The 24,599-nt window shown below is 42.1% G+C and overlaps 1 protein-coding gene across 4 annotated transcripts in view; it reads right to left on the reverse strand.

Moving 5' to 3' along the window:
- The window catches only part of SPEG (striated muscle enriched protein kinase), a 140,322-nt gene that overhangs the window by 82,888 nt on the left and 32,835 nt on the right, over positions 1 to 24,599 (reverse strand). For 2 of the 4 annotated variants that reach the window (XM_081944104.1, XM_081944107.1), the window contains exon 2: positions 4,992 to 5,081. In XM_081944104.1, coding sequence (XP_081800230.1) covers positions 4,992 to 5,081 — 90 coding nt within the window. Of the gene's footprint in view, positions 1 to 4,991; positions 5,082 to 9,317; positions 10,993 to 11,024; positions 11,065 to 13,873; positions 14,389 to 24,599 lie in introns of those variants that run through there. The other 2 variants (XM_081944106.1, XM_081944105.1) reach the window with 2 other exon arrangements.

Here is a 24,599-nt window from a genome sequence, read left to right on the forward strand (position 1 = left end):
AGCCTCTCTTGGGCCTTGCCCTTGAGCTTCCTGTTCCTGTAGCAAGAGCATGTATTCTATTGGTTGTTGTAGTCAGACTCCCATGTGGCCATGTGGCCGTTTGTCTGAATCAAGTTTGAAGCCTGCTGGTTGATGAAGAGGCTTGTGTTCTGAAAGGGTGTTGGGCCATTCCTATTGTATTTCAATGTCTTTTCTGGTTTGGATCTTGAGTGAGGGCTGATCCTACCATTCTACCTAAGTCTGCCTTTGTTCAAAATACCCTGTCTTGAATGGCTTACCAAATCTGCATTTCTAAAAGCTGGCCTCGGCTTAGGATCTGCTTGGGGGAGGGAACTGTGATTCGGAGTTTCTGTCTCCCTTAAGATTTCTATTTCTCTTTTAGGGGAAACATAACATTCTGCCTTTTTAATATTTCCTAAAACATTTCATTCTTCTAGGAGAGGGATGGGTGCTACCTTTCTACACATGCAAGCCTGCCGCTCGGGTAAATGGAGCATGTGTGCATGTGCTTGTTGGCTGCTCAGGCAAATGGGGATGCACCAGGGGTGGGTTCCTGCCACTTCTAAGCTCTTCTATAGAAGAGGTTCCACAAATCTACAGTGCCGTTTAGAACCGGTTCCAGCTCCCCTCCCCTCCGCACCATACCTGCCCTGCCCATCACTCACTGATTGGCTGGCTCACCAATCGCCCCTCCCACCTCTAAGAGTCCTATCTAAACCTTAAAGTCTTAAAGCTGTCAGGTTTGAACATCCCTGGAGTTTTTTTTCTAAAGGGTTAGGGGTGCAAGGGTCTTGACAATTGATAATTGTCAAGACCCTTGACAATTTTAAGACTTGCACACTTCATTGCCAGAGTTCCTGAGCCAACATGACTGGGAGGAGGAATTCTGGGAGTTGAAGTCCACAAGTCTTAAAGCTGTCAAGTTTGAACACCCCTGGGTTTTTTTTTCCTAAAGGGTTAGGGGTGCAAGGGTCTTGTAACTTGACAGCTTTAAGACTTGTGTGCTTCAAATGCCAGAGTTTCTGAGCCAACATTTTGGTTGCTAAGCCAGAGCGTTGTTAAGTGAGTTTCACCACATTTTACAAGTTGGCCACGCCCACCCAGTCAAATGACTGTCAAGCCACTCCCACTCAGTCACATGGCTGGCAAGACACCTCCCACAAAGCAGGCCGCACCTACAGAAGAGGTTCTAAAAAGTTTTGAAACCCACCACTGGGATGCATGCAACACATGCTCGCTCGGCACTTCTGCAGCCCGCTTCCAAACAGCTCAAGGCCCAGTCATAGGCTGCCACCCCGGGGCTGGGGACCCCTGGTGTAAAGCATATATTTATATTTATGCCTTATATATATTTTGTTGGATGTGAAAATATTTTTTTTTAATCAGTGCAGATAATTATGACTTAACCTATTCCTTCATGGATTGGGGGTGAAATAAGGACAATGTTGCGGGACCAAAGGAAAGACCTGGTAGGGCACCAGAGGTGATCTTCTGCCAATTCACCCTGGTTTGGGCGAACAGGTAGCGGCGGCAGCGGGAGGCTCTGCCCACCCACCCAGACATTATGGACGCTCTGTGCATGCACAGAAGCACTGCCTGTAAGCGAAGGAAGCGCTCACACATGCAAGCGAAACGAGTGTATGCACGCACATGCTCCCAGTTCCAAACCAGTAGCAAAGGTAAGAGAAAACCATTACTGGAGGGCACGCTTGTGTTGTGAACCCACTACTAGTTTCCTTACTGAGAGTACCTTACCAACACTATCTATTTTGGATAAGTACAGAGTTGAATTCAGCAGGGAGGAATCTTTAGTCCTCATATAAATAACACCCTACCAGGCCCTGAGGATTATTTTGCTCGATATCCAAGTTTTTAAATGGCACAGGGATGGTGAAGAGAATGGCAGACCTCTCTTATAACTGATTACGGCTCAGTAAAAAGAGTATTGAGAGCACAGAAAATGCCATCTTCAAAATATTTCAGGGGGGACTGATCCAAAAAGAGGGACAGATGGGCTTGCCCATTAATTCGTTTAGAAAAATTCCATTATCATGGAGTTGCTACTGAGAACATTTGCATTATTTTGATCTTTGAATGCATAACCAAAGGCATTTAAGACTTTAAAGAAATGAATCTATCATGCTGCATTAAAAAGCAGCAGGAAATGTGCTTGTCAAAAGATATTCTTAACAAGTCATTTCTGGTTGATTAGCCCTTGCTTAGGATGACACCCTATAGAAATATGTGCTCTGGTTTCCAAATCTCAGAGCAAAGCCCTTGTGCGATTTTATTTGTTAATGCTATTAGTGAGGGAGCGCTCTCTCTCTCTCTCTCTCTCTCTCTCTCTCTCTCTCTCTCTCTCTCTCTCTCTCTCTCTCTCTCTCTCTCTCTCTCTCTCTCTCCCCTCTCCCCCTCTCCCCCTCTCTCCCTCTCTTTCTTTCTCTCTCCGTGACCAGCCAAACAAGAATTAAGGCTCCATTTCTTGGCTGTACTGATTTATTATAATTTGTTCAACTGCTGTATATATTTATTTTTCTACTGTTTTTAAGTGTTTTCATTTTTTAAAAATTGTTCGCTACCCCAGAGTCCCTGAGTTGAGATTGTCAACAATAGAAAAATAATTGATTAATGAGCTCTGCAAAATAATAACAGCAGAAAGATCCCCTGAAGATGTACTGGGGATGTGCAATTTTGAATTTCTGAATGTAGATAAGAACATAGATAAGGGTAAAGGGGACTATTTCTACAATAGAATATTTGTTCACCTAAACCATGACTTCTCCTCCATTGGCAATTGCTTTCCAGAAACTCAGGTAGAAATTCTCTTCCATTCTTTGGTATTTAATCTTTTTGAATAAAAAATGTTAGGAAGCAAAAGGGGAATCTTCTCCATGCAATGACACGTTCAGTTACTGGCTGTGGTCCTTCTTGTTGATCAAAGTCACAACAGTTGCTCAGTTGCATCGTTTACTTATACGTTTTATATCACCTCTCTTTATCCAGAACAGTTTGATGCCTGATGCTTGATTTTCCAGTTTTAGAAAACCACAAAGTCTGCAGGGACAACAGTACTGTTACTTTCCTTAAAATAATGAATGAGCTCATTCACTCAGTTGTATAGATATACAGTATCTAGAAGAACACTGAATTAGCAGCTAAGTTTAATACCTGAGTGATGGTCTCAATCCTTGATAATAAACCAGATTCTATCTATGTAACCTTGTACCTGAAAATGGCATGCTGGAGCAGGTTAGAAATGTGCATGTTCTAAAGATAATATTTTCCAATAGATGACAATCCAAACTCTCAAAAACCCACAAGCAGATCGTGATCATTTTATTTCCCATGAACTTATATAATTCCTTTTTTCATAATTAAAAACTCCCTATATCAACATTTCTTCCTTCTATCAATCCTGAAATCACTATTGGATGATTCTGGGTTTCCCTATATTATAAAAATGAGGGAATTATCATTTTTTTTCACATTTCAAAAAGTTCCTCACCTTTCAAACAAATCAAAGAGACTGCCTTAATTAATTCACTAAAAAGGGGAGCGGGAAATTTATCTAATAGTTTTCAACCTTCTCTATTTATGCCAGATTAGCATTAAATATACTTTTCTGACATTGATGTTGTTCCTGTTTCCTTGATCTTGCCCAGATCAACGGGTTTGACAGTTGGCTTAATTCTGTGGGGTTTGATAATTGGCTTAATTCAAAATTGAAGTCTGGTTAAAAACACATTCCTCTCTGGGATGTGTAATGATCTTTCTAATACTCTTTCTCCTTGTTATTCTGGAGAGGATGTTTCAGAGGCATATGAAATAAGGACATTCTGCAGGGAATGAAAAGAAACTGTACTGTGATCAATGGTGGGTTTCAAAATTTTTTAGAACCTCTTCTGTAGGTGTGGCCTACTTTGTGGGGGTGGCTTGCTGGCCATGTGACCGGATGGGAGTGGCTTGCCAGCCATGTGACTGGGTGGGCATGGCCAACTTGTAAAATGTGGTGAAACTCACTTAACAATGCTCTTGCTTAGCAACCAAAATGTTGGCTCAGAAACTCTGGCATTTGAAGCATGCAAGTCTTAAAGCTGTCAAGTTACAAGACCCTTGCACCCCTAACCCTTTAGAAAAAAAAAACCCCAGGGGTGTTCAAACTTGACAGCTTTAAGACTTGTGGACTTCAACTTCCAGAATTCCTCCTCTCGCTCTTCATCTTGATGATGTGCAGACAGGCGGGGGGAGGGAGCTAGAACCGGTTCTAAACGGCACTGTAGATTTCTGGAACCTCTTCTATAGAAGAGGTTAGAACTGGCAGGAACCCGCCCCTGACTGTGATCTTCCCCTTTGATTTCTGAAGAAAATCCATAAATGCTGTTATAAAATCACTTTATTTATTAAAGTTCTGTGTTGGTTACTATGCCTTGGCTCTTAGGGAAGATGCTGCCAAGCCAGTAGTCTCACAGGGAAGCAGTAACTCTCATTAGTGACCATCAAGAGGCTGAACAGAGACCTATTGTCAAAGAAACTCAGATACTACAGACAAAGGTAGGCAGGAATATCCTTTTTGCCAGTTGTGGACAAGTCAAATAAGTATGGTTTCTCTGTGTAGACACTGTGCAGCCTGTAATTTATGTTTAAGGTTCCATCTCCTTGAAGTTCAAAAAAAATATTCTAGACAAGAAATGGAAATTTGGATGGAGACCAGAGATTCCCAGAGCTGCATACAGAACTGTAACCTCCATTTTTTGTGTGATTGTAGCTGATGAAAATAGGTGTCAATGTCTCATTTCATTTTGAAGTGGGAATCACATCAACACTGTGATACAAATCATAAGGGAACAATACAGGAAAGTTGCGGGCTGGAATTACTGTGGCATTGTGTGTCAGGCAGCTTGGGACATCAGCACAATTTTCTTCAGGGGGTTCAGATATACTTTTAGTTCTGCTCATAATATTTTGCAACTCCCTGCCTGGCTTCTGCTCACCTGTAGGGGAGCTGTAGGTTGTCTCATCCTGGAGATGGCTGCGTTGGGTCACCTGTGTACTGCTGGCATCATCTTCTCCCGGCTCCGAGTCTAAGCAAGAGAAAGTACAAGGTGAACAGAGGACCTTGCTGGAGAAGTTGTTGCATATCTTTATCCTGGGTACTCAATCAGATTTATCAGAACTAGACAAGACAGCTATGAAGAAAGTCCATGGGACTCAGATGTCCTTGATAAGACTTTGAAAGTCCAGCTTTTAGCACTTTGAAAAATGAGAGGAAAAGACAAATTTCTAACTCTGCATATAATATACATGACAAACATTAATTTGAAAAATCCAAGCATATATCTTAGATTTCATAACACTTTTTTTGCTTCTTTTAAATAATTGATTTAGGATTTGAAAGGTAACAGTTCTTAGGTATCCAGCCTTTGATTAGGCATACAAAACATTTAATGTAAATCAGATAGATATACATATTCATATAGACATGATACCCCCACACGGACATACAGTAAATGTCGAAACAAGCATGGAATAAAAGACAAACATTCTTTCTTGTTTAGATGGGAAAACAGCACCAAATATATCCTTTTCAGAAAGCATCTGCTATTTAAGATGTGTAAAAGTCTGTATTAAACAATCCAGCAGGAATACCTGAAGATAGACAGATATACAGAAATGGATATAAGGGCAAATAGATGGAGATCATTGCAAAGTGATTTTTTTTTATTTACAGTGCACTGCCAATGATAAAAGACATTTTGGTGGCAAGCTTCCTTCTTAGTTGTTGTAGGAATGTTAATGTTAAATTATCCCATAATTTCTCATCTTAATTCTCCTCAAAAGTTCTGATATCAATCCAACAAGCTCAACTAAAACTATTTTGGACTCTAGTGGTCACAGCTGAAATGTTGGCAGCAAAAAATGTCTGCCTTTATTAAAGAATGTCCAGCTAAATATTGGGAAGCTGACAGAAATGTCAAAATGAATGGAGTGTGTTCAATTAAGAATTAGCAGTCTACATTAATTGAATTAAATTGTCCCCTTCATTGATTTTTATGTAGGGAAGACACATTTTCAAGGCCAATTATACATAACCGTTTTTCATTATTATAAATGGAACCTTCATGTTATTTATTTCGATTGTCTTTTCTATTTTCTCCAAGAGTTTTGATGAAGTATTGAGTAGCATCAGAAGGGAAAGTCATTCTGGGAAACAAACCCTACGTAAAATAGTACCAGGTAGTTCAGTACTCAGAATCTGATTTGGAAAGTTCAAAACTGCCTCCGGAAAGGTTTGGGGTTTTTTTTTTTTTAAGAAAGGAGAAAATAGCATCATTTTCCATTTGTAAATGTTCCATGTCTGCTTCGTCATCGAATGATTTACCTGAATGAGGGAAAGACAGGATAGGTGCAACACTTTTGGAATGTAGTGGCAGGAGCTTGTCATCTCAATGTACCTACCAGGAATTGACCTCAGTTATTTTCACTGTGGCATTTCCATTTTTATTTTAAATTTGCCCTTTTTGAATTATCATCCAAAAACAGGGAAATGGGTTTAGAACATGAATGGTGGACTTACAGTTCATGCTCCAACTCTCAACAACTTGCCCCTCTATTAGGGTCTTTGTATCTCAGATTGACTAGGGCTGTAATGGCAAACCTAGGGCATGCGTGCCCGAAGTGGCACATGCAGCCATGTTGCTTGGCACACGTGGCATCAACATTTCCTCTTCCTGCATGCGCACTGATCAGCTGACCTTCATGCATGTGGCAGTGTCAGAAACTTGGAAGAGCTGGTCTTCCGTTTTCCGGCGTGAGCATGCATGCTGGCCAGGTAATCGTCATGCACGCCATTAACTGAAAGACTAACTGGCTGGTGTGCATATGTACGCCGGAAACTGGAACTTCATTTTCCGGTGTGTGCATGACCACTGGGCAACTCCTCTTCTGGATCGTGTCCCAGACGAGCGTGCACGCATGTGCGTGCTCCCTTTTCAGCACTCAGTGCCAAAAAGATTCAGCATCACTTGACTAGAGAGTGAAACTAGAAAATTAAACTGCAAAGAACGCAGGAGACCTTCTCTCCTTGGCAAATATCCTCAGAAGATAGTGTGGAATGAGCATCTCCTGCAGAACTCCAAAACAATGTATGCGCACTAAACAAAATTCAAGACTCCAAAACAGGTAAAAGCAGCAGGAAGGAAGTTTTTAGAAGAAAATCTATAGCAAGAGAAGGCTTAGTCATTTCCTTTCTTCCTGCCTCTGTTCAGATCCAAATCATTACCTTTTCAAGGTTTTTCACAAGGTCAGAAAGCTACTGTGGTCCAGATTAGATATTGCGTAACATTTCACTTCTGGAATAAACTGAATCAGAGGACCAGCTGATGATTTAAAAGGCAGTTTTCCCTGCTATTTTTCAGTTCAGGTCCACACCAAAGTTCTTACCTCCATATCAGAGGATGGAGAAAAATAAGGGCCATACACATTTTCCATACAATGATTTTTGGGTTTGTTTTGTTTCGGGGATAGAAAAATAAGGAGTAGGAACTGGATGAAGTTCTCTCCAACCAATTTTCCTCCAATTCATTGGATCTTTTGTGATATTTTTTTTAATTTCATAAAAAAGGCCAGAGGAAAATGACCCGGAACATATATTACTTGCTCTTTAGACAAGCAGCAATTTCAGAAAACATAAGACCATAAAAAACCCTGGTGGGTCTGGGCAACAATCAGCCCAGCCCAGCCTGCTGTGTCACATGCTGCAGTCCACCAGATGAACAAGGGAAGCTCATAAAGCAGCACAGGAAAGGAGCAGCTGTCCTCCACTGTTCTTTATGCTATGACACGATTAGCAAGGTGAAAGAGTGTATTTGTTGTTTTTTAGACATGGAATTTGCAATTTTTTTTCAGAGGTTATGTGCCACATTTTCACTGACCTGATTCTGGGATCCCTTCCTTGATCAGTGCATGTCGGTTGTATTAATATATGTGAATGTGGAAAATAATTCAGGAGGTGGAGTAACACACTTTTCTTTCTACTTTCTTGGACTAAACTGCGTTTGCTGCTTTGATAGCTACTAACCCAGATAGAGAGATATTTTTGGAGTCTCAGAATCCCCCTTTGATTTTATCACCCTGAACTGTTTTATATGAAGAGCAAATCTGGCCTCTTCGCAGCTTACTCTTGATTCCTAATTTGTTTCTACACAAACTAAAAAAGTAAGGATCCCAACTCTAATTCCAGATTAATTCCACATTTTTCCACCTTGAAAATTATCTATTTAATGCTACTCAGTGCTTTCTGTTCTCTAGTCAGTAACCGATACATAAAAACCACTGTCCCCCTATACTGAATTTGTTCAGAAGCCTTTATGAGGGGCTTTGTCAAAGTCTAACTATATACCTATTAAATAATGCCATTCTTGTTGATTTCACCCTCCTCTCCATCTCAAAAAATCTAGAAGGTTATTAGGGAGATTCAGTGCATTCTTTAAAGGCATTTCCTTTCCAAGTTCAAGTTGGGAAAGAAAAGACCACTGCAGATTTCCAGAGAAGGGCCAGAAGAATTATTAAAATGTTGGACTCCAAAGTTGAAAAACATATGCAGCTGAGTAAACAGCAGTGTCTTGGTATCCCTTTTTTACACAATACTTTTGTATTGTATAAAAATACATTTGTCTGGAAATTGCAGATTTCCTCTGTGTCTTTAAAGAGCAATGAGAAGTCACAATGGGAAAGTTTAAATGATAACTGATAGGCAAGGTGGCAGCTGATTGCTCATCAGCCCCAGAAGCCCCAGGAGTAAACAGTAGTCAGATCAAGAACTGAGCAATTATGATACATAAAACAAAGAATTGGAAGAAAAAATATGTGTCAAGTTGTTCCTTCAACCATTTCCTCTCAAAACCTGATTTTTGTTGATAAAAGAAGATTAAAAAGAATGCCACATGCTTTGGCCTCACTGGCTGCAATTGCACAAGCTGCTTTGCCCATGGTTTATACAACCAAGCATTCATTTGGAACCATAAGCTACCTATATGAGCTGTATCTTTATAATACACTAAGTAAAAATGTAGTTATGTAATTTGCAATTAAGAGTATCATGCAAACATAGCATTCATTCATCAGAATCATCAACCTTAAATGATGAAAACTTTTAATGAGGAATTGATGCCAAAAGGGTTGGCTGCATATTTACATATACAGTATATTATCATAGATTCTTCAGCATAAGAATCTTCCTCTCCACACGCCAAAGAATGCATTCAAAACATAATAAAATACTATAAAATGGCAAATTAGGAAAACAGCATGGTTCCTACCGTAACTTTGCTTTCTGCAGGAGCGGAAAACTTCGCTTCCATAGGGGCAGCAAGAAAGAGAGACACACATCAATGAAGTGCGATTGCCAAACCAGCCCAAGCTTAGAGTATCCCAAAATATTAGGGAATGCAACATATACAGTATGTTGTGTAAACCTCAAAGAAATCTCTAATGCAATACGCAGGGAACATTATTAGACCAGCAATGCATATAAATATAACAGAGAAAGCTCGGATGTGCAAAACCCCAGACATGTATTCATATAAGAGAACATGTCTGAAAAATAGAATTTAACAGCTATGCTAATTTCAGAGAAAGGAAAACAAAGAAGCTGACCATCCAAAAAGCATACACTGAAAGAAGGGGAAGTTTGAAAGACATGTCCCTAAGAATTGAATGAGTGCTTTAGAACGCCTATTCAAATGTACCTATACAAATTGCATATTATTGCCTCCCTCACACCATTTCCACCTCTCCCACAGGCTACACCTTCCCTTCTCAAGAAAGTGGCATGCAGATAAAGTAAATAGCACTCTTGAAGAGGTGCTGGCCTCCACATTACGTGACTAATGGAATATTTTATGTGCCGACTCAGAAATAAGTTTCACTGATTCAGTAAGACTCTTTGCAAATGCGGATAGGACGACAGCCTAATAAACTTATTAGGTCAAGCCAGATTTCTCCTGTAGTATTTCATTTTCAAAACTGGCCAAGCATACGCTATGATGAAATTCATAGGGAGAGCATGAAGGTGAGAAGCAGCCTCTGTATGTGATCCCTAACATTGATAATGTAAATTGCACTGATTCTGATGACGTGGGTTTTATTTTTAGTCATTATAGCTAATAACTATATAGCTCTCCAGATCTCTCCCTCTTTGAAATTGTCTAACCTAGAAGTGAAAATATTTGGCTCTCCAGGCAAGTTTTAGGGAACAGTGATGTACCTACAGGATTCCGCATTCCCAATTTTGTCTAAAAGTTGAATATGGAAGCTAATGTCATTCTACATAGAAATAAAAAGCAATCCTTTTGCTCATAAGGGGACACAACACACATACAGTCCAATTTCTATAGTATGGAAATATCTTTATTAAGACTCAGATTCTGGAGAGCTCAGAGGGTTGTTCACTATTTTATTACATTTGGAATGGTCCTATTAGACCAGTGTTTTCCTAATTGTGATCCGTGAAACTCTTGGGTCCTACTGAAGCTGAACACATGCTCCTATTCATCCCAGATACATTTGCTTCCTGAAGCATCACTATACCATGCCACAAACTAACACATAGTTTAATTCAATTAATTAATTAATTAACCCATGGATTAACCAATGGATTTATTCACACATCCTAAACTATAAAGTGATTACCCATAGATTGTTTGGACTGAGGTGAAAATGGGGTTTGCCTTCTTTTTGCAAACACAACCAATGCAGGTTGCTAAGGGGAGATATTTCACAGCCTTCAAGCCCATCTAGAGTCTTCCTAGTCAATCTCTTCCATTAAGAAAGACAGGTGTTAAGAAGAAGAGAGGCCCTGTACTTATAATGGTGATGTGGTAACTACAAGTGACATGATGCATCGTGTCCACACAGTCATGTAAAGGTGCAAAGCTGCACCTTCTTTTGCATTTGGCCCCTGGCCACCCTTCTGTTTTCCTCATCCACCCCAAAAGGGACCGAAGGGCAGAAGTAATACAACGCACCATGCGTGAAGCGTCCAAAACGCCGTGAGTGACCGCTTTTCTGCAAAGGAAAAAGAAGAAACAGGTGGAATTACCTCAGGATGGGCAGAACAAGTCGTAGAGATACGCTGGAAGTAAAGTGACATAGAAAGGCTCACACACAAAAATAGCCTATTCCCAATGAGAGACAAATTCAAGTATGAGGGCAACTTCAGGAAAAGATCAACCAGTCAGATAGTTCTGTTTCTAACGTATATCACTTCCCAGCAGGGTCCCTTCCACATAACAAGTAGAGCCACTCTCTAGGCCTGGGTGAAGCCTCCTTAGGCCTCCATCTTGATGCACCAGCCTTGTCCAGCTGAGAGCTGGCCTCCGTTGGAATTCCCTCATCCTCATCATTCCAGTCCACTCAGCAGAGTCATCCCAAATTCAGGAAGCGTGAATTTCCACCCAAGTCCTTATCCTCTCTATCCTTTTATCTTTCCAGGCACCATAATAGGCACTCTGCACGCACAACATCAGGCTTCTCCTGGTAAAAATCACCCTCTCTCTCCAATTGCCAGGAAGTCCTCCAAGAGATCTCCATGCAGGAAGCAAGAGTGCCAGGCTTCCTGTGGAAAAGAATTTCAGCCCTGACTAGCAACTCCACAGGACTGCACAAAGGACAAACCATGGGCGCTTTCCATCAGGAAAAAGGGAAGATTTTGTAATTCAGGAATAGTGATGGAACAGCACGTATGTGCTTGTAAACACATATTCATATGCACACACGTGGAGCAGCTCAGGCACAAAGCCACCCACTCCCCAGCTTTCCTGCTGTTCCATCTTCCAGCAAATCTGCTCACTAACTTGATTTTCCCATGATACTAATGCTGAGGTGAAATACTCTGGGCAACGGTGAATAAAATAGAAGTGACAACATCAATCAGTGAGACGTGAGAAATAGGACACTGATGTCACAGAGAATGGAACATCCACACAGACAACTTGCACCATCCACACAGACAACTTGCACCAATTACAATGGCTAATTTTTTCTCTTTTGCACTGGAGTCCCTTGGATTTGAAATTGTAGGAGGAGAGCTCTGTTAGTCTATGGTGACAAAAAAAAAAACAAAAAAAAAACCCAGGAGCTCAGTAGTTGTCCAACTAACACATTTTATTAATAATCTCACCCAAAAAAGTGGAGACAAGCTCCTGATTTATTGGGTTAGAGAAAATCTCCCATTCCTGAAACTCCAACCCTAAGAATGAACTGCTCCCAGGACGCAGATGCAATGTCTGATCAGCTCTGCTTGGATTTGTATTCTGGTCAAGCCAGTTTGCCCCCACTGTGACTGGTGCTGGCTGGCAGCCCATATGCCTCGCCAGGAAGATATATGAACAGACAAGCTCTGGTGCTGATGGATAATTCCTCCATCAAGAAATGAAAATGTAATCAACAGCCATTAACAGGTATCTGGCTAGCATCCCCATAAGTCAGGCACATGGCAGGCAGCACAGTCTGGCTTCAAGATTACAAACGATACTGCTTGCAATCCAAATACTGGAACATTAGAAAACAAGGCATCATCTGGATAACAAAATTAAATCCATTACATGGTAAACAGTTGCCCAAAAATAAAGGCTATTTATCATATTCCAGAGAGCCTGCTCAACTAAGGCAATAGTAAAATGAAATAAAGCAGGGGGAAATTGGCTTGATGGGGCAACAAGAATGGTGTCATCCTCACCAAAGACAGAAGTGCTTCAGGTTACCTTAAGGCAAACGCAGAACTGGCGAGAATCTTCCCAGGATTGTGAACCTTGGACATATCTACTAGCAGCAACCACATATCTCTTTGGAAAGCGACAATGAACTCAAGTAATATCATTTCATTGTTTTGCCTAGCAGTATGTGTCAATCCCTTTTCTTCATGATGGTTTGGGGATGCCATCCTTCTCAGCATTTCTTGAGATTAACAGCACCTCAGCCTTGTCTGGCTATAGACTGCTTCTGTTCCCGGATCCCCCCTCCCAAAACTCCAGATAAAAAGATCTACCCATCATAGGACGTCTAGGGGGAAGCTCTTAAGACCAAGGCAAACAGTCACTCCTGGGGCCCTTGCTTCCCCAGCGCTCCTCTGAAGAGGACTAAGATGATAGAGCAGCCAAGGAGCTCAGAAAGGGAAGGCTAACAATCAAACGAAGGCAAAGTGGGGGCGGGCGGGCAGTCAACTCCCGACGGCGCCTGTTTGCCTGTTCGATCCCCGTTTCAGGAGCAACAGGGAGCGACCCCTCCGCCCGGCTTGGAGGCCCCCGAGTGACGTCGACGCCACGAGAAGCCGCGCTCCAGCCAGGTATTGACGCACGGGACCTGATGACGCAGGTGCTCAGCCTCCGTAACCCCCGGGCTTTGGGCTGGAGCGGGACGGCCTGCCCTGCCTCCTCCGCTTTGGGCATCTGAGGTGGAAGAGCCGGGTCCCCTCGCCAAGATTCCGGCTTGTTTCCACGCTTTCCAGACCCAGATTGCCACCACCCCAGATTGCCACCCCACCCCGCCTGCCTAGCAGTGGCGCTTCTGGCGGATGGGCAGAGCGCTACAGTCCATTCCCTGGCACAAACACACGCATACACGCGGCACGCACCATGTTGTGGCGAATCCCACCCGTCAGAGCGGCAGCGGAGAGGCAAAACCAGCAGGGGAAGCGGCGAGCATCGCACCTTGGGAACCGGCCGGGGTGGCTGGTTTGGATGTCTGCCTGCCTGGGGGTCCGGAGCTTTTCCCCGGGGACAGGCACCTCCTATGACCTCTGCCTAAAAGCCCCCGGGACCCTTGGTCGACTCCTCAGGGACCCGCCCCTCCCTCTCCCCTGGGTGAGATTCGTTACCTGGAGACGTTTCTTCACCCAGATCTTCTTCATCTCCCCCAACTCGTGCGCCCTGGGCGTCCCCGTCCCCTCCCCGCCCCAAGATCAGCGCGATGCGGCCACCACGCGGCTAGAGGGCCCGGAGCGAGCGGGCGGCTGGGGAAGAAGGCGCATCCTTCGCACGATCGGCGGACCCGAGCTCGGTCCTTTGCCTCCCCGCCTCCCCGCTCGCGGAAGGGCCAGCCAGCCCGGAGCCTCGCCCGCCGAGACAATGACAGCGCAGGCGAAGAGGTGGGGTGCCGAGAAGAAGGAGGGGCCGGAGGGAGGGCTTGGAAGGAGGAGCCGGGGTGGAGAGGTTAGAAGGGGTGATGGTTGCCTCTCCCCTCGCCGGCAAGGTACTCCTTCGGAGCCATCCGCGGTCTTTTCCCCTTCTTGGAAGGCGAGAGTGGGAGGGAAGTGGTCTCGTGATACCTGCGCAAGGGATCCAGCGGGCAACAGCACCGAACTGACCTTGTTGTGCGCCCGCCTCTTCCAAAGCTCACCTGAGGAAGCTGGACTACCAGAACCATAATAAAGGCATCTCCAGATTTGGAGGCAATATATAGCCTTTCCCTGAATACTTTGGACGAAAGAGGGGGGAAGGAAAACTGTTTAGGAGCATCTCACAGAGGCTTTAACCATTGTTAGGAAACTGTAGTTCCAAAGGATCTGGGGTAGAAGTCAACTCAGGCGTTGGGAAAGGGAAAGGAGAGGGGAAGTTGTGGTTTTCAGTCTTGAGAAAATAAAAAGGATGAGAAAGAGACTCAGTAGTAGGAGAAATAGGGCAAGTTTTGGACAGAATCTCTTGCTCCTTTCCTGGCCACCAAAAACAACCTTGTTTGTCCGCAAACAACCTTGAAGACATTCTACATAATACAGCTGTCCTATATTCATGGAATTGAGTTTTTGAGTAATGCTAGTTTGTAGAACCTGCACCTGTAAATTTATCTGCTATTGGGGGAAACTTTTTGGGCTGAGATTTTATTGATAGTAGCAGGCAAAAGGAAAAATAAAGGGGGAAAGGGGGAAAAACCTGGGCAGACTTTCAAAGTTCTGTTATTTTATCTGATTACAATAAAAAGTATTTTCATTAAAGAAAGCCATGACATAAGTTGATAGTGTAGACATGACCAGAGCATTAGGATCAAGTCATCCTAACAAAAGGTGAAGAAGACTGGGGTGATCAGCCTTCTCTTCTCTTCCATGAAAAGAAAACAGTTTATGGGAATTTCTTTTTGTATCAGAAACTTAGTTTGCACTGCACACTCTTGTAAGTTGGCTAGCGTGAACATCCCCAAAATAACTTTTAACCCCAAAGTAACTTTTAACTAGAAAGTAACAAGCTAAGTCAATTGCTCACATATGAAAACATACTCAAGAAGTTATACACCATGGTTCCTGCCTTCAGATTAAAACAGCATTATCATAACCAAATATAGTATAAATGAGATGCTGATGACAAATAATTGAGGGGAAAGACTAATATAAAACAGACCCAGCAAAGAATATATGAGTCAGGAATGTTATGTAAGTACAGACAAAGAATCTATCTTTGTGGGAGAGAGAAACTGAGGCTTAACTCGTACACATTTGTAGAGGACATAAATATATTTGTTTGGATAGCAGTCTTTGATGCACTCATACCAGCCTCCCAGAGGGTAAAAGGAATTTATTATTTTACAAAGTACATAAAGTGTTCTTATATTAAATCAATCCAGGATCTGGCCACTTGGCTTAAGTCAGCTATAATGTGAACTATCATCCAAGTTACCATCTAAGGTTAAAGATGGTAACTTTACAATCAGTTAAAGTCATACAAATCCCAACACTGGAAGTCTTTAAGAAGAAGTTGGATAGCGTTTGTCTGAAACGGTATAGGGTTTCCTGCCTAAGCAGGGGGTTGGACTAGAAGACCTCCAAGGTCCCTTCCAAGTCTGCTTTGTATTGTATTGCAATTCTAAATATCTGCTTTATTGCTTTCTTTCTGTTCTATCACAGGTATTTCTTGTACATTGTACTATTATAAATCTTGACTATCTTTATTACATAAGTAACTATTCTCACAGCCACCCTCATGCATATTCACGTAAAAATTACAGTAAGTCCTCTGGATTTAAATGGGCTTCATTCCTAATTAAGTATATCAATGATTTAGGTTCCTACAATTAGCAAGAGAAAAATCTGCCAGTGGCTCATTATTTAACATGGTTATGTTTTTATAATCGTGGCAGAAAGAGCCAATGATTTGGGATTTCTATCTTAGGTGCCAAAATAATGCAGTTGGCCTTCAGTGAAGGGAGCGCAGGACACACTATTTGCTGCTCTGCCTTGCAAAATATAATGGGCTGGTTTTCATAAGCTTGCCATCTTAAGGCACACTAAGAGCCACAGAATTACTTACGTGGAATGTTATTGAGGCGAAATGATCAGCAACTCTTCCTCTGTAATATTTTTACGAAGGAACATAGGCACCAAACCAAATTAAGCATATTGGAGTCCTCCTGAAATAATGAACTCTTAACTACCATACAGTATTTCCCAATCAGCTTGCTGGACATAATGCTTGTTGATTATCATTTAAACCAGATAGGCAAAGGTAAAGTTCATGCATATAGTAAATGATGCCAGCAGATGGGGCATTTAAAGTAATTTATTTATGTCCCAATGTTGCTTTTTCCAAAAGGCAACTAGACTTTTTTGGGGTGTTTTTTTTTCTTTGAAAATGTTTCACTTCTCATCCAAGAGGCTTCTTCAATTCAATGGAAGAAACTTCTTGGATGAGAAGTGAAGCGTTTTCAAAGAAAAACACAAAGAAAGTCTAGCTGCCTTTTGGAAAAAGCAGCTTTGGGATAACCATGACCGGGATGATTGAGAATCTCCATAGATAATTCATTCAGAGGTCCAAAACAGGTGACAAACTCAAGAGGCCTCTAGATGCCAGTGTTTCTTCTTAGAAAGATACCAATATGTCGGAATGGGCTTTACACAGAATCAAAAGAGGCTTCAGTTTAAAGGGAAGTTTTTATTATTTTGGTCATGAATGCAGTGGACCTCTAAACCTTCCAAAAGTTACTACATCCACTCAGTGCTACCTCTCTGTATTAATTGAATTTTTTTTTCTGAGATGACAGAGATAACAGCAATGACCTGATTGCTTTGGGAAAGAGGTGATGGATTGTAGTGCATCTACAGTGGGATGTAGTGATCCCAAAGGTGCTTTTTTTTAAAAAGGCAATTGGATTTTCTTGGTTTTTCCTTGAAGATGTTTCATTTCTCACCCAGAACTGAAGAAGCTTCTTGGATGAAAAGTGAAACATCTTCAAGGAAAAACCAAGAAAGTCCAGTTGCCTTTTGAAAAAAAAGCACCCTTGGGACAACCATGACCTGAATGATTGAGAATCTCCATAGATATTTGGGATGTAGTGGGTTTTTCATTCTGAGGAGCCTTGATGGTGTCCATCAGTCATTAATTTTATTTGGAGTACGCTACTTCATACAAGATGGATTCGGACATTAAGACAATCATAGCATGGCTTATTTTTAAGTTAAAGTGACACACGAAAGCAGCCATTTTGGTCTGTAAATCATTCATGTATTAATTTAATGTGTGAACCTAGTCAGATTCAGCTTATCCAACAAACCATAGCTTAGCACAAAGTATGTGTCCAATCACAGATTTCACAATAAGGTTGCAACAAATGGAATATATGCTCACCCACACAGACGTACACACACATTATAGATATCCATATCTATATGATTAAATATATAGAAACCTACCTTATATGGGAGTCATCTCTAAAGGAAAAATCAGGAAGTGTCAGATTGTGAAGGTTACATAAATTGGATTTGAGAGAAGTCCCCCCACTCACTCTCCCCCCCCCCCACTCCGAATAGGTCATCTTTATTACTGTTTCATTTCAGGATGGTGTCCTGATAGCCCCATACAGGACTGATTGTAAGAGTGGCCACTGCTCTGTTGTGAGAAGTATTTTAAATGGGAGAAATAGTGACAAACAGAAATCAGGCACGTTAGCCGTCTGTGGTCTTGTTTACAGAAAACTTCTCAAAGTCAATCACTTCACAGTCCATCACTTTTTGTAACAGCGTAACAAATTGACTTGATAAGAAAAATGTATCCATGCAGGCTGAAAAGCTTTCAGAGGCACTCCCATAAGACATTTTTTATACCCCCCCCCCCCCGAGAAATGTGGGTTAGACAAAACAGCCATCAGCCGAGTGCTCAGCTGGTTGAAAACAGCACTTCTCCAGCCTGTGTTAAGAGGATAATGGCAATCAATATTTATCTAGTCCCAATCGTTTCTCCTCATAATACTCCATGTTCATTCAAGCAACGCGTCAGAGTCAAGCAACATCACCTCTTCCTTGCATTACTCAGCACTCATGAAGGAAAAGAGGAATATTCTCATTGGACATTTGTTTTTCTCCCCCTGTGGTCAAGTTCATTTCCAAGTGCCTACAGAGACATGTTGTTTTCTTGACTACAATATGGGTTTCCTTGTTTCTTCTACAGATTTTTGTATCCCCATCTAGCCCACGATGCTGGGATGTTATAATGGTTTGATAAATAAAATAACAGCCATACATTTTACAAACTTTACTTTGGTAGTTGTAGAGGAAACAGCTTTTTGGTGTCAGACTTCCATGAGAATTCATTCACCAGCTTAATCTTGGATAAGTGAATTCCCATGTATTTTACATCCATAGTTGGTCTTGTTTAGTGGCTGCCTTGTTTAGCAACCATTTGCAATTATGACTGTGATGAAAAAGTAACCAATCCTTGCATTTACAACCTTCACAAATCTGTAGAGCAAAGGAAAGCTGAACTAAGATCATAAGCACAGTTGCAATAGCAACCGCTTCATTTAACAACTCAGTTGCCAGACCCAATTGTGGTTGCTAAACAAGGATTACCTGTATTTATCTCATGCCCTGGGGCAATCAAATATTTCTCTATTACAGAATACGATATAATTATACAATATCATTATTCACAGTGCACTTAAAAACAGCATTAACATCAACTCCCTCCACCAATGGAAACCATAAACAAATAACAAATAAACCATATAAGAAGTAAAAGGTGGTGCAGTACTCAGCTTATGGGAATGCCCTCCAAAATAACCCTATTTTTAATGTTTCCAGGATGGCCACTTGTAATGGGCTGTGAGAATAACCTTGGAAGACAGGACAGGTTTTGCTTTTCTGCCTGGACCACCTCAATGAGCTGATATCACTAGAGATTGCTCTAACCTGATCCCTGTGGAGAGCCTATTCCAAAACATTGACTATGCCATAGGGCAGCATATTTACACTGTGTTTGTGCTACGACTTGATAAAACTTAGCTTTTCCTCCAGTGAAGCAGCAGAGCCGTCTTTTCTCCTCTGGAGAAGGTTTTGGGGTGTGCAAGAGAGGCAATACTGAGAAGACAATGGAAAGATGGGAACTGGCATTGGATGTAGCCGGCAATTATTTTTGTAATTTATGTCCCCCGGGTTCGCACGTGCATTTGCATATGTGCAATCTGGAGACAAAATGTACCTATCTGAGGAAGGGGCTGAAATTCCCACAGGATCAGCTCACAAAGTTTCTTGTCCTAGGAGGTGTATTAATTAAAGTAACAAGTCTGGGATGACAGTAATAATCAAGAACAGTTGCTGTGAAGGATCGTTTATCTTAAGCTTCGGAGAGAGTTTCAGATAAGTAGCCTTTTCATTCCATGCCACCAGTCCCCTGTTCATAGTTTCTCCCTATATTCTCTGTTCATACCCAGCTGGGAATAACCCTTCATACCTCAGGTATCAGGTGCTGATCCACGAATGCTGACACTATTTTAAAAGCATGTTTAGTCTTTAGGTACTAAGAACTGGTGAGGGGCAGAGGTTATAGTTTCATTGGTACCAGGGAGACTTATGTTGAAGTCCAGCCAGGGGTGAAATTCAGCAGATTCTGACAGGTTCTGGAGAACCGGTAGCAGACATTTTGAATAGCTCAAAGAACCGGCAAATACCATCTCTGGCTGGTCCCAGAGTGGGGTGGGAATAGGGATTTTGCAATATCCTTCTCCCAGGAGTGGGGAGTGGAGGGGGATTTTGCAGTATCCTTCCCCTGCCACGCCCACCAAGCCACAGAACTGGTAGTAAAAAATTTTTGAATTTCACCACTGAGTCCAGCCACATGACATTCACCCAAATGACAAGAAATAACCATGATTTCTTGGCTTAATTTATCTCACAAAGCAAGAACTGGAAAGGGAAGTGTAATGCCTGTCACCTTGAGACTCTGGAGAAAAAGAGGGATAGAGATTTAATCAATCAATCGTATTATTTAAGCAACACCTAACATTCCCCCCCCCCAAATAGGGACCATTATTTATTGGGGCGAAAACAGGAGTTAAGGACTCAAGGAATATGATTTTCTTCTATTCAGAGAAATTAGCTCGTTTTTTCCCTAAATTGACAGCAATTTTAAGGGACTTCAAATAGAATGAACCTCTAGTATGTTCAAATATGAGCCTTCGCAATAATGATGCTCTCAAGATCCTTTGGGGCTGCTGTTTCAACTTCTTATTGTAGAGCCAGCATGAGGCTGATTTCCTTATTATATGTTCTTGGGAAAAGGCTTGGCTTACCTGGGGCCTATTTTTCCTACTTGGCTCTTGTGAGAAAGATCTGTCAGGCAGCGACTATGAAGCCCTAAGAAACCACCAGTTGTAGAATCAAGCCACCATCAATTGAAACTCGATAGTTCTCTTTGGCCCTCTGGCTTCCTGTTCATTAGCCTGATTACAAGACTTATTCGAGATGGGCTTCCCTATAGCGCAACCTTATTAGGATTTCATGACCTTTCAGGGCCCATCGCAGAAAAGGGTAAAGTTTTCACCATCGTAAAAAAAACCAACAGCATAATATAATAGGGGAGCTACATTAATGGTGTGGGATTGGAGGAGATGGCCTCTACATATTTTCTACCAGCTATTTTATAGGTATATAACAGGGGTCCCCAAACTTGGCCCCTTTAAAACTTGTGGACTTCAACTCCCAGAATTCTCCAGCCAGGCTGGCTGGAGAATTCTGGGAGTTGAAGTCCACAAGTCTTAAAGGGGCAAAGTTTGAAGACCTCTGGTATATAATATCAATTACATGTGAGCCAGAATTTGGTACTTTAAACCTATCTCTCTAAATATACCAAACTGACTTCAGGCAATGGCATTTCCCATCATGATATCTTTCAGGTTTCTATCAATTCTTCCTTGGCTTTACATATATTTAAAGCCCAGAGAGAATGGACCAAACATGAAAGGTTTCAGGTTCTCATTCCAAAGTTCATGAAACATTTGAGATTCATTCTTATCTCATTGTCAAGTTTTGGGGTGAGAACATCGAACTGTCTTTCAAAAACGGATTACAGTGGCAAGCTGTGCTAATGCAGAAGAGTACTGGTAAGATTGCTCTTTGCCATCTTTAGCCTTCTGCCGGATGATCTGTACCTCAGCTAACTTTGCCCCTTTTTCCATGGAGACAGAAATATATTTTGAGACAATACACTGGAGTGCAGTTTACCAACCATGTTTTTTTTTTAGGAATGTCTATGATACAAACCTTGGGGGAACAATAAGAGAGAAGCCACAAACTGGGATAATGATGGTATCATGGAGCAGGAGCTTACCAGCACAAATTACCAGGTAGTTACAGTATAAATTTAATTCTGTTCATATTTTGAAATTCCCTGCTTTCTTCTGCTGATTTGTAAAGATGCTACGGTTCATGTCTCATCCTGGATATGGGGAGACCCAGAGCAAAATTGACTTTGGGGGCTGGCACTGCGTTATCGGGATGTTGGCTCCTCATTTAATTTATTTAAAATTATGATAATGTTTAAACCATTAGTCAAGTGGGCAAAGAGCCTTGTGGATGCCACATTCTTTGCAGACAGGCTGGTGCCAGCAGCAACACAATCCATGATGATGCCAAAGTAATAAATCAGATGATGACATCATTATGCAAATGTTGCAGTTACATTGTGACTCAGATATCTAAGTCATGGCATTTGTAAATGTCATTACGCATATGTTGTCCTTTGCCCCCTCACTGTGATTGCCCATAATTGGTGCCTATAACACCATACCACTTAAACCTGCCATATTCCTTCATCAAAAGAAACATGCGCAGAACGTTGCCTCACATATTCTCTTGTTTGTGTGACTAATGCTAGGCTACAGGTGAAGCATTTTACAGTACACTACATGCATAATTATATGAAGATAAACTAAAGAATAGGTGTGTTTCTTCATCTCAGGGAAAGTAATGAAGAACCCCCCCCCCCACGGTGCATCAACATTTGTCAACAGATGAAGCTAGAAACAGCTTGTTGTCCTGCTGATTTTACATGAACGAAGACATAAGTTGCCAGCTGAAGTCGTTTACTTTTTCTCCTGGCAGAAGCTCCTGAAATAGATGCATCTAAGACAGGATTTCTCCCGAGCGCTCGATCTCTATATCCCATGCCTGCTACTCTATTTCTTGACTGCCATGCAAGAATCAACAGCATTGATTGTTGGGCCAAAAGGGAGCCTGAAACAAAACTGAACAATCCTAACTCCAATGTAGCTCCCTTAGCAATGACTTTCAGAGGCACACGCAAAAAGACAAGGTTCTATGACAGGATGGAGAATCATTTCATTCCCAGGGACCAACTCAATTCCCTAGTCCCCATGGCAATGGTGCTTAGAATAAAAGACACCCTCTGTCTGCTTCTTCCCTTTTCTTTCCCGTACCCAAATGCATCCTTTCCATTGTCTTTTTTATTTTTTTCTCAGTCTTCCCCCACTTGCGCCCGCATACCTTCTTTGCCTTCTTTGCTTCAGAGCTGCCAACCCTCTTCCTGTTTCATTATTAATTAAGCCAGTGGTTCTCAACCTTCCCAATGCCGCAACCCTTTAATACAGTTCCTCATGTTATGGTGACCCCCGCAACCATAAAATTGGTGTCTCGGTTCCTAAGACCATTGAAAATATGTGTTTTCCGATAGTCTTAGGCGACCCCCGTGAAAGGGTCGTTCGACCCCCAAAGGGGTCCTGACCCACAGGTTGAGAACCACTGAATTAAGCCATCTGGGACTGAAAGGAATTAGACTTCACCAATATCAAGATGGTCACTCGTTCTGCAGGCATCTCCTTGGTTTTGAGGCATGTTTTTCCATGCCTCACCTTTATGGCCAGGGAATGAATTTGGGAGCTCTGCCAACCTGGTTGCACAGTGCCTCCTGGTGGCCAGTGTAGCTGACAATGCCACTCAAGGTATAAAAAAATAGAGCAATTCCACTCCTTCCAACAGGGAGTGTGTGGGAAGTCAAGTAAAATCCCGAGCATGGTGTAATGCAATATCCATACTGATCCTTTCAAAGAACTTAAGATAGTGTTTCTCTGCCTTGGGCACTTGAAGGTGTGTGGACTTCAACTCCCAGAATTCCCCAGCCCCAACTGGAGTTGAAGTTGCCAAATTTGAGAAACATGGCTTAAACTGTTATAAGCAGCAGCAGCTCCATCAGAGGTAATTCAAACTACTTCACAAAGCACCACAAGTGATCAAAGGCGTGTCCTTCTCCCTACCACTTTCAATCATGCCCACGTCATTCTGATTTTCTTTTCATCTTTCGAACAATGTTATTAATTTTAAGTGTGCAATTAAGTGCTCTGCCTGTATTACATTATGCCAGTGGGAGTACTAATTCAGGTCTAACTGCTTTAAAGACCGTTCCCCATTGCTGAGTTAAAGTGCTAACTACCCATCCTTGGGTTGGCAGAAAACCTTGCTAGCATGAAATTTGCTTCTCCTATTGTCAGTCTCTACCCTGCAGTTACTGTGTCCTTTCTGAATCATTGCCAAAAGATGCTGTTCTGATTTTGCACTTGCAACATATGACAACCAGAGCAATTTGTTGACTTGTCTAGCTTGGCTGTCCTCAGCTTCTGCATTTCACCAAGTAGGAGGAAAAATCTGACAATCAGAGCACTGCAGAAACAATGGGTAGAGTTTGACTACTAACTCACTGGCGCATCAAAATCCTTTCTTCCAGTCCTTGAGGTCGCAAAAAGGATGCTAGCATAATTTGCATTGCCCATCTTGGAGATCTCTACCGCCAAAGAGAGTGGTGACATCCTTACCGTTTTATTTTGCCCAAGTTTGGAAAAGCAATTGATGGATTATGCTGACTTGTCAAATGTCACTAGCCAGCGAGAAAAGCATTCACCAATCACTTTTCTTCATTTGGGAGTCAGAGGGGCTGAAGAACAGACACATTTTGATACATGGCCAGACCAGTAGATTTAATCACCTTGTTTTGATGGATGTGGATGCAGCTCAGTTCCAGAATGTAGCCCCCCCCCTTCCATTCAGTCATGTTCAATTCCGAGAGAATGCCTGGATGAGTCCCTGTAAGATTTTCAACAAGGTTTTTCAGAAATGATTTACCATTGCCTCCTTCCTAGGGATGAGAGAAAGTGACTGGCTGAAGGTCATCCAGCTGGCTTCATACGCTAGGGCAGGGGCATCAAACTCAAGGGCCATGGGCTGGATCAGGCCCACGGGGTGCTTAGATCTGGCCCATGGGGCCGCCCTGGAAACAGCAAAGGATTGGCCTACAGTGCCTCTGCCAGATAAAAGGAGCTTCGTTTTTGCTGGCAGA

This window comes from Natrix helvetica (genome assembly GCF_964273705.1).
Source record: "Natrix helvetica genome assembly, chromosome: 1".
In the NCBI taxonomy this organism is placed as follows: domain Eukaryota; kingdom Metazoa; phylum Chordata; class Lepidosauria; order Squamata; family Natricidae; genus Natrix; species Natrix helvetica.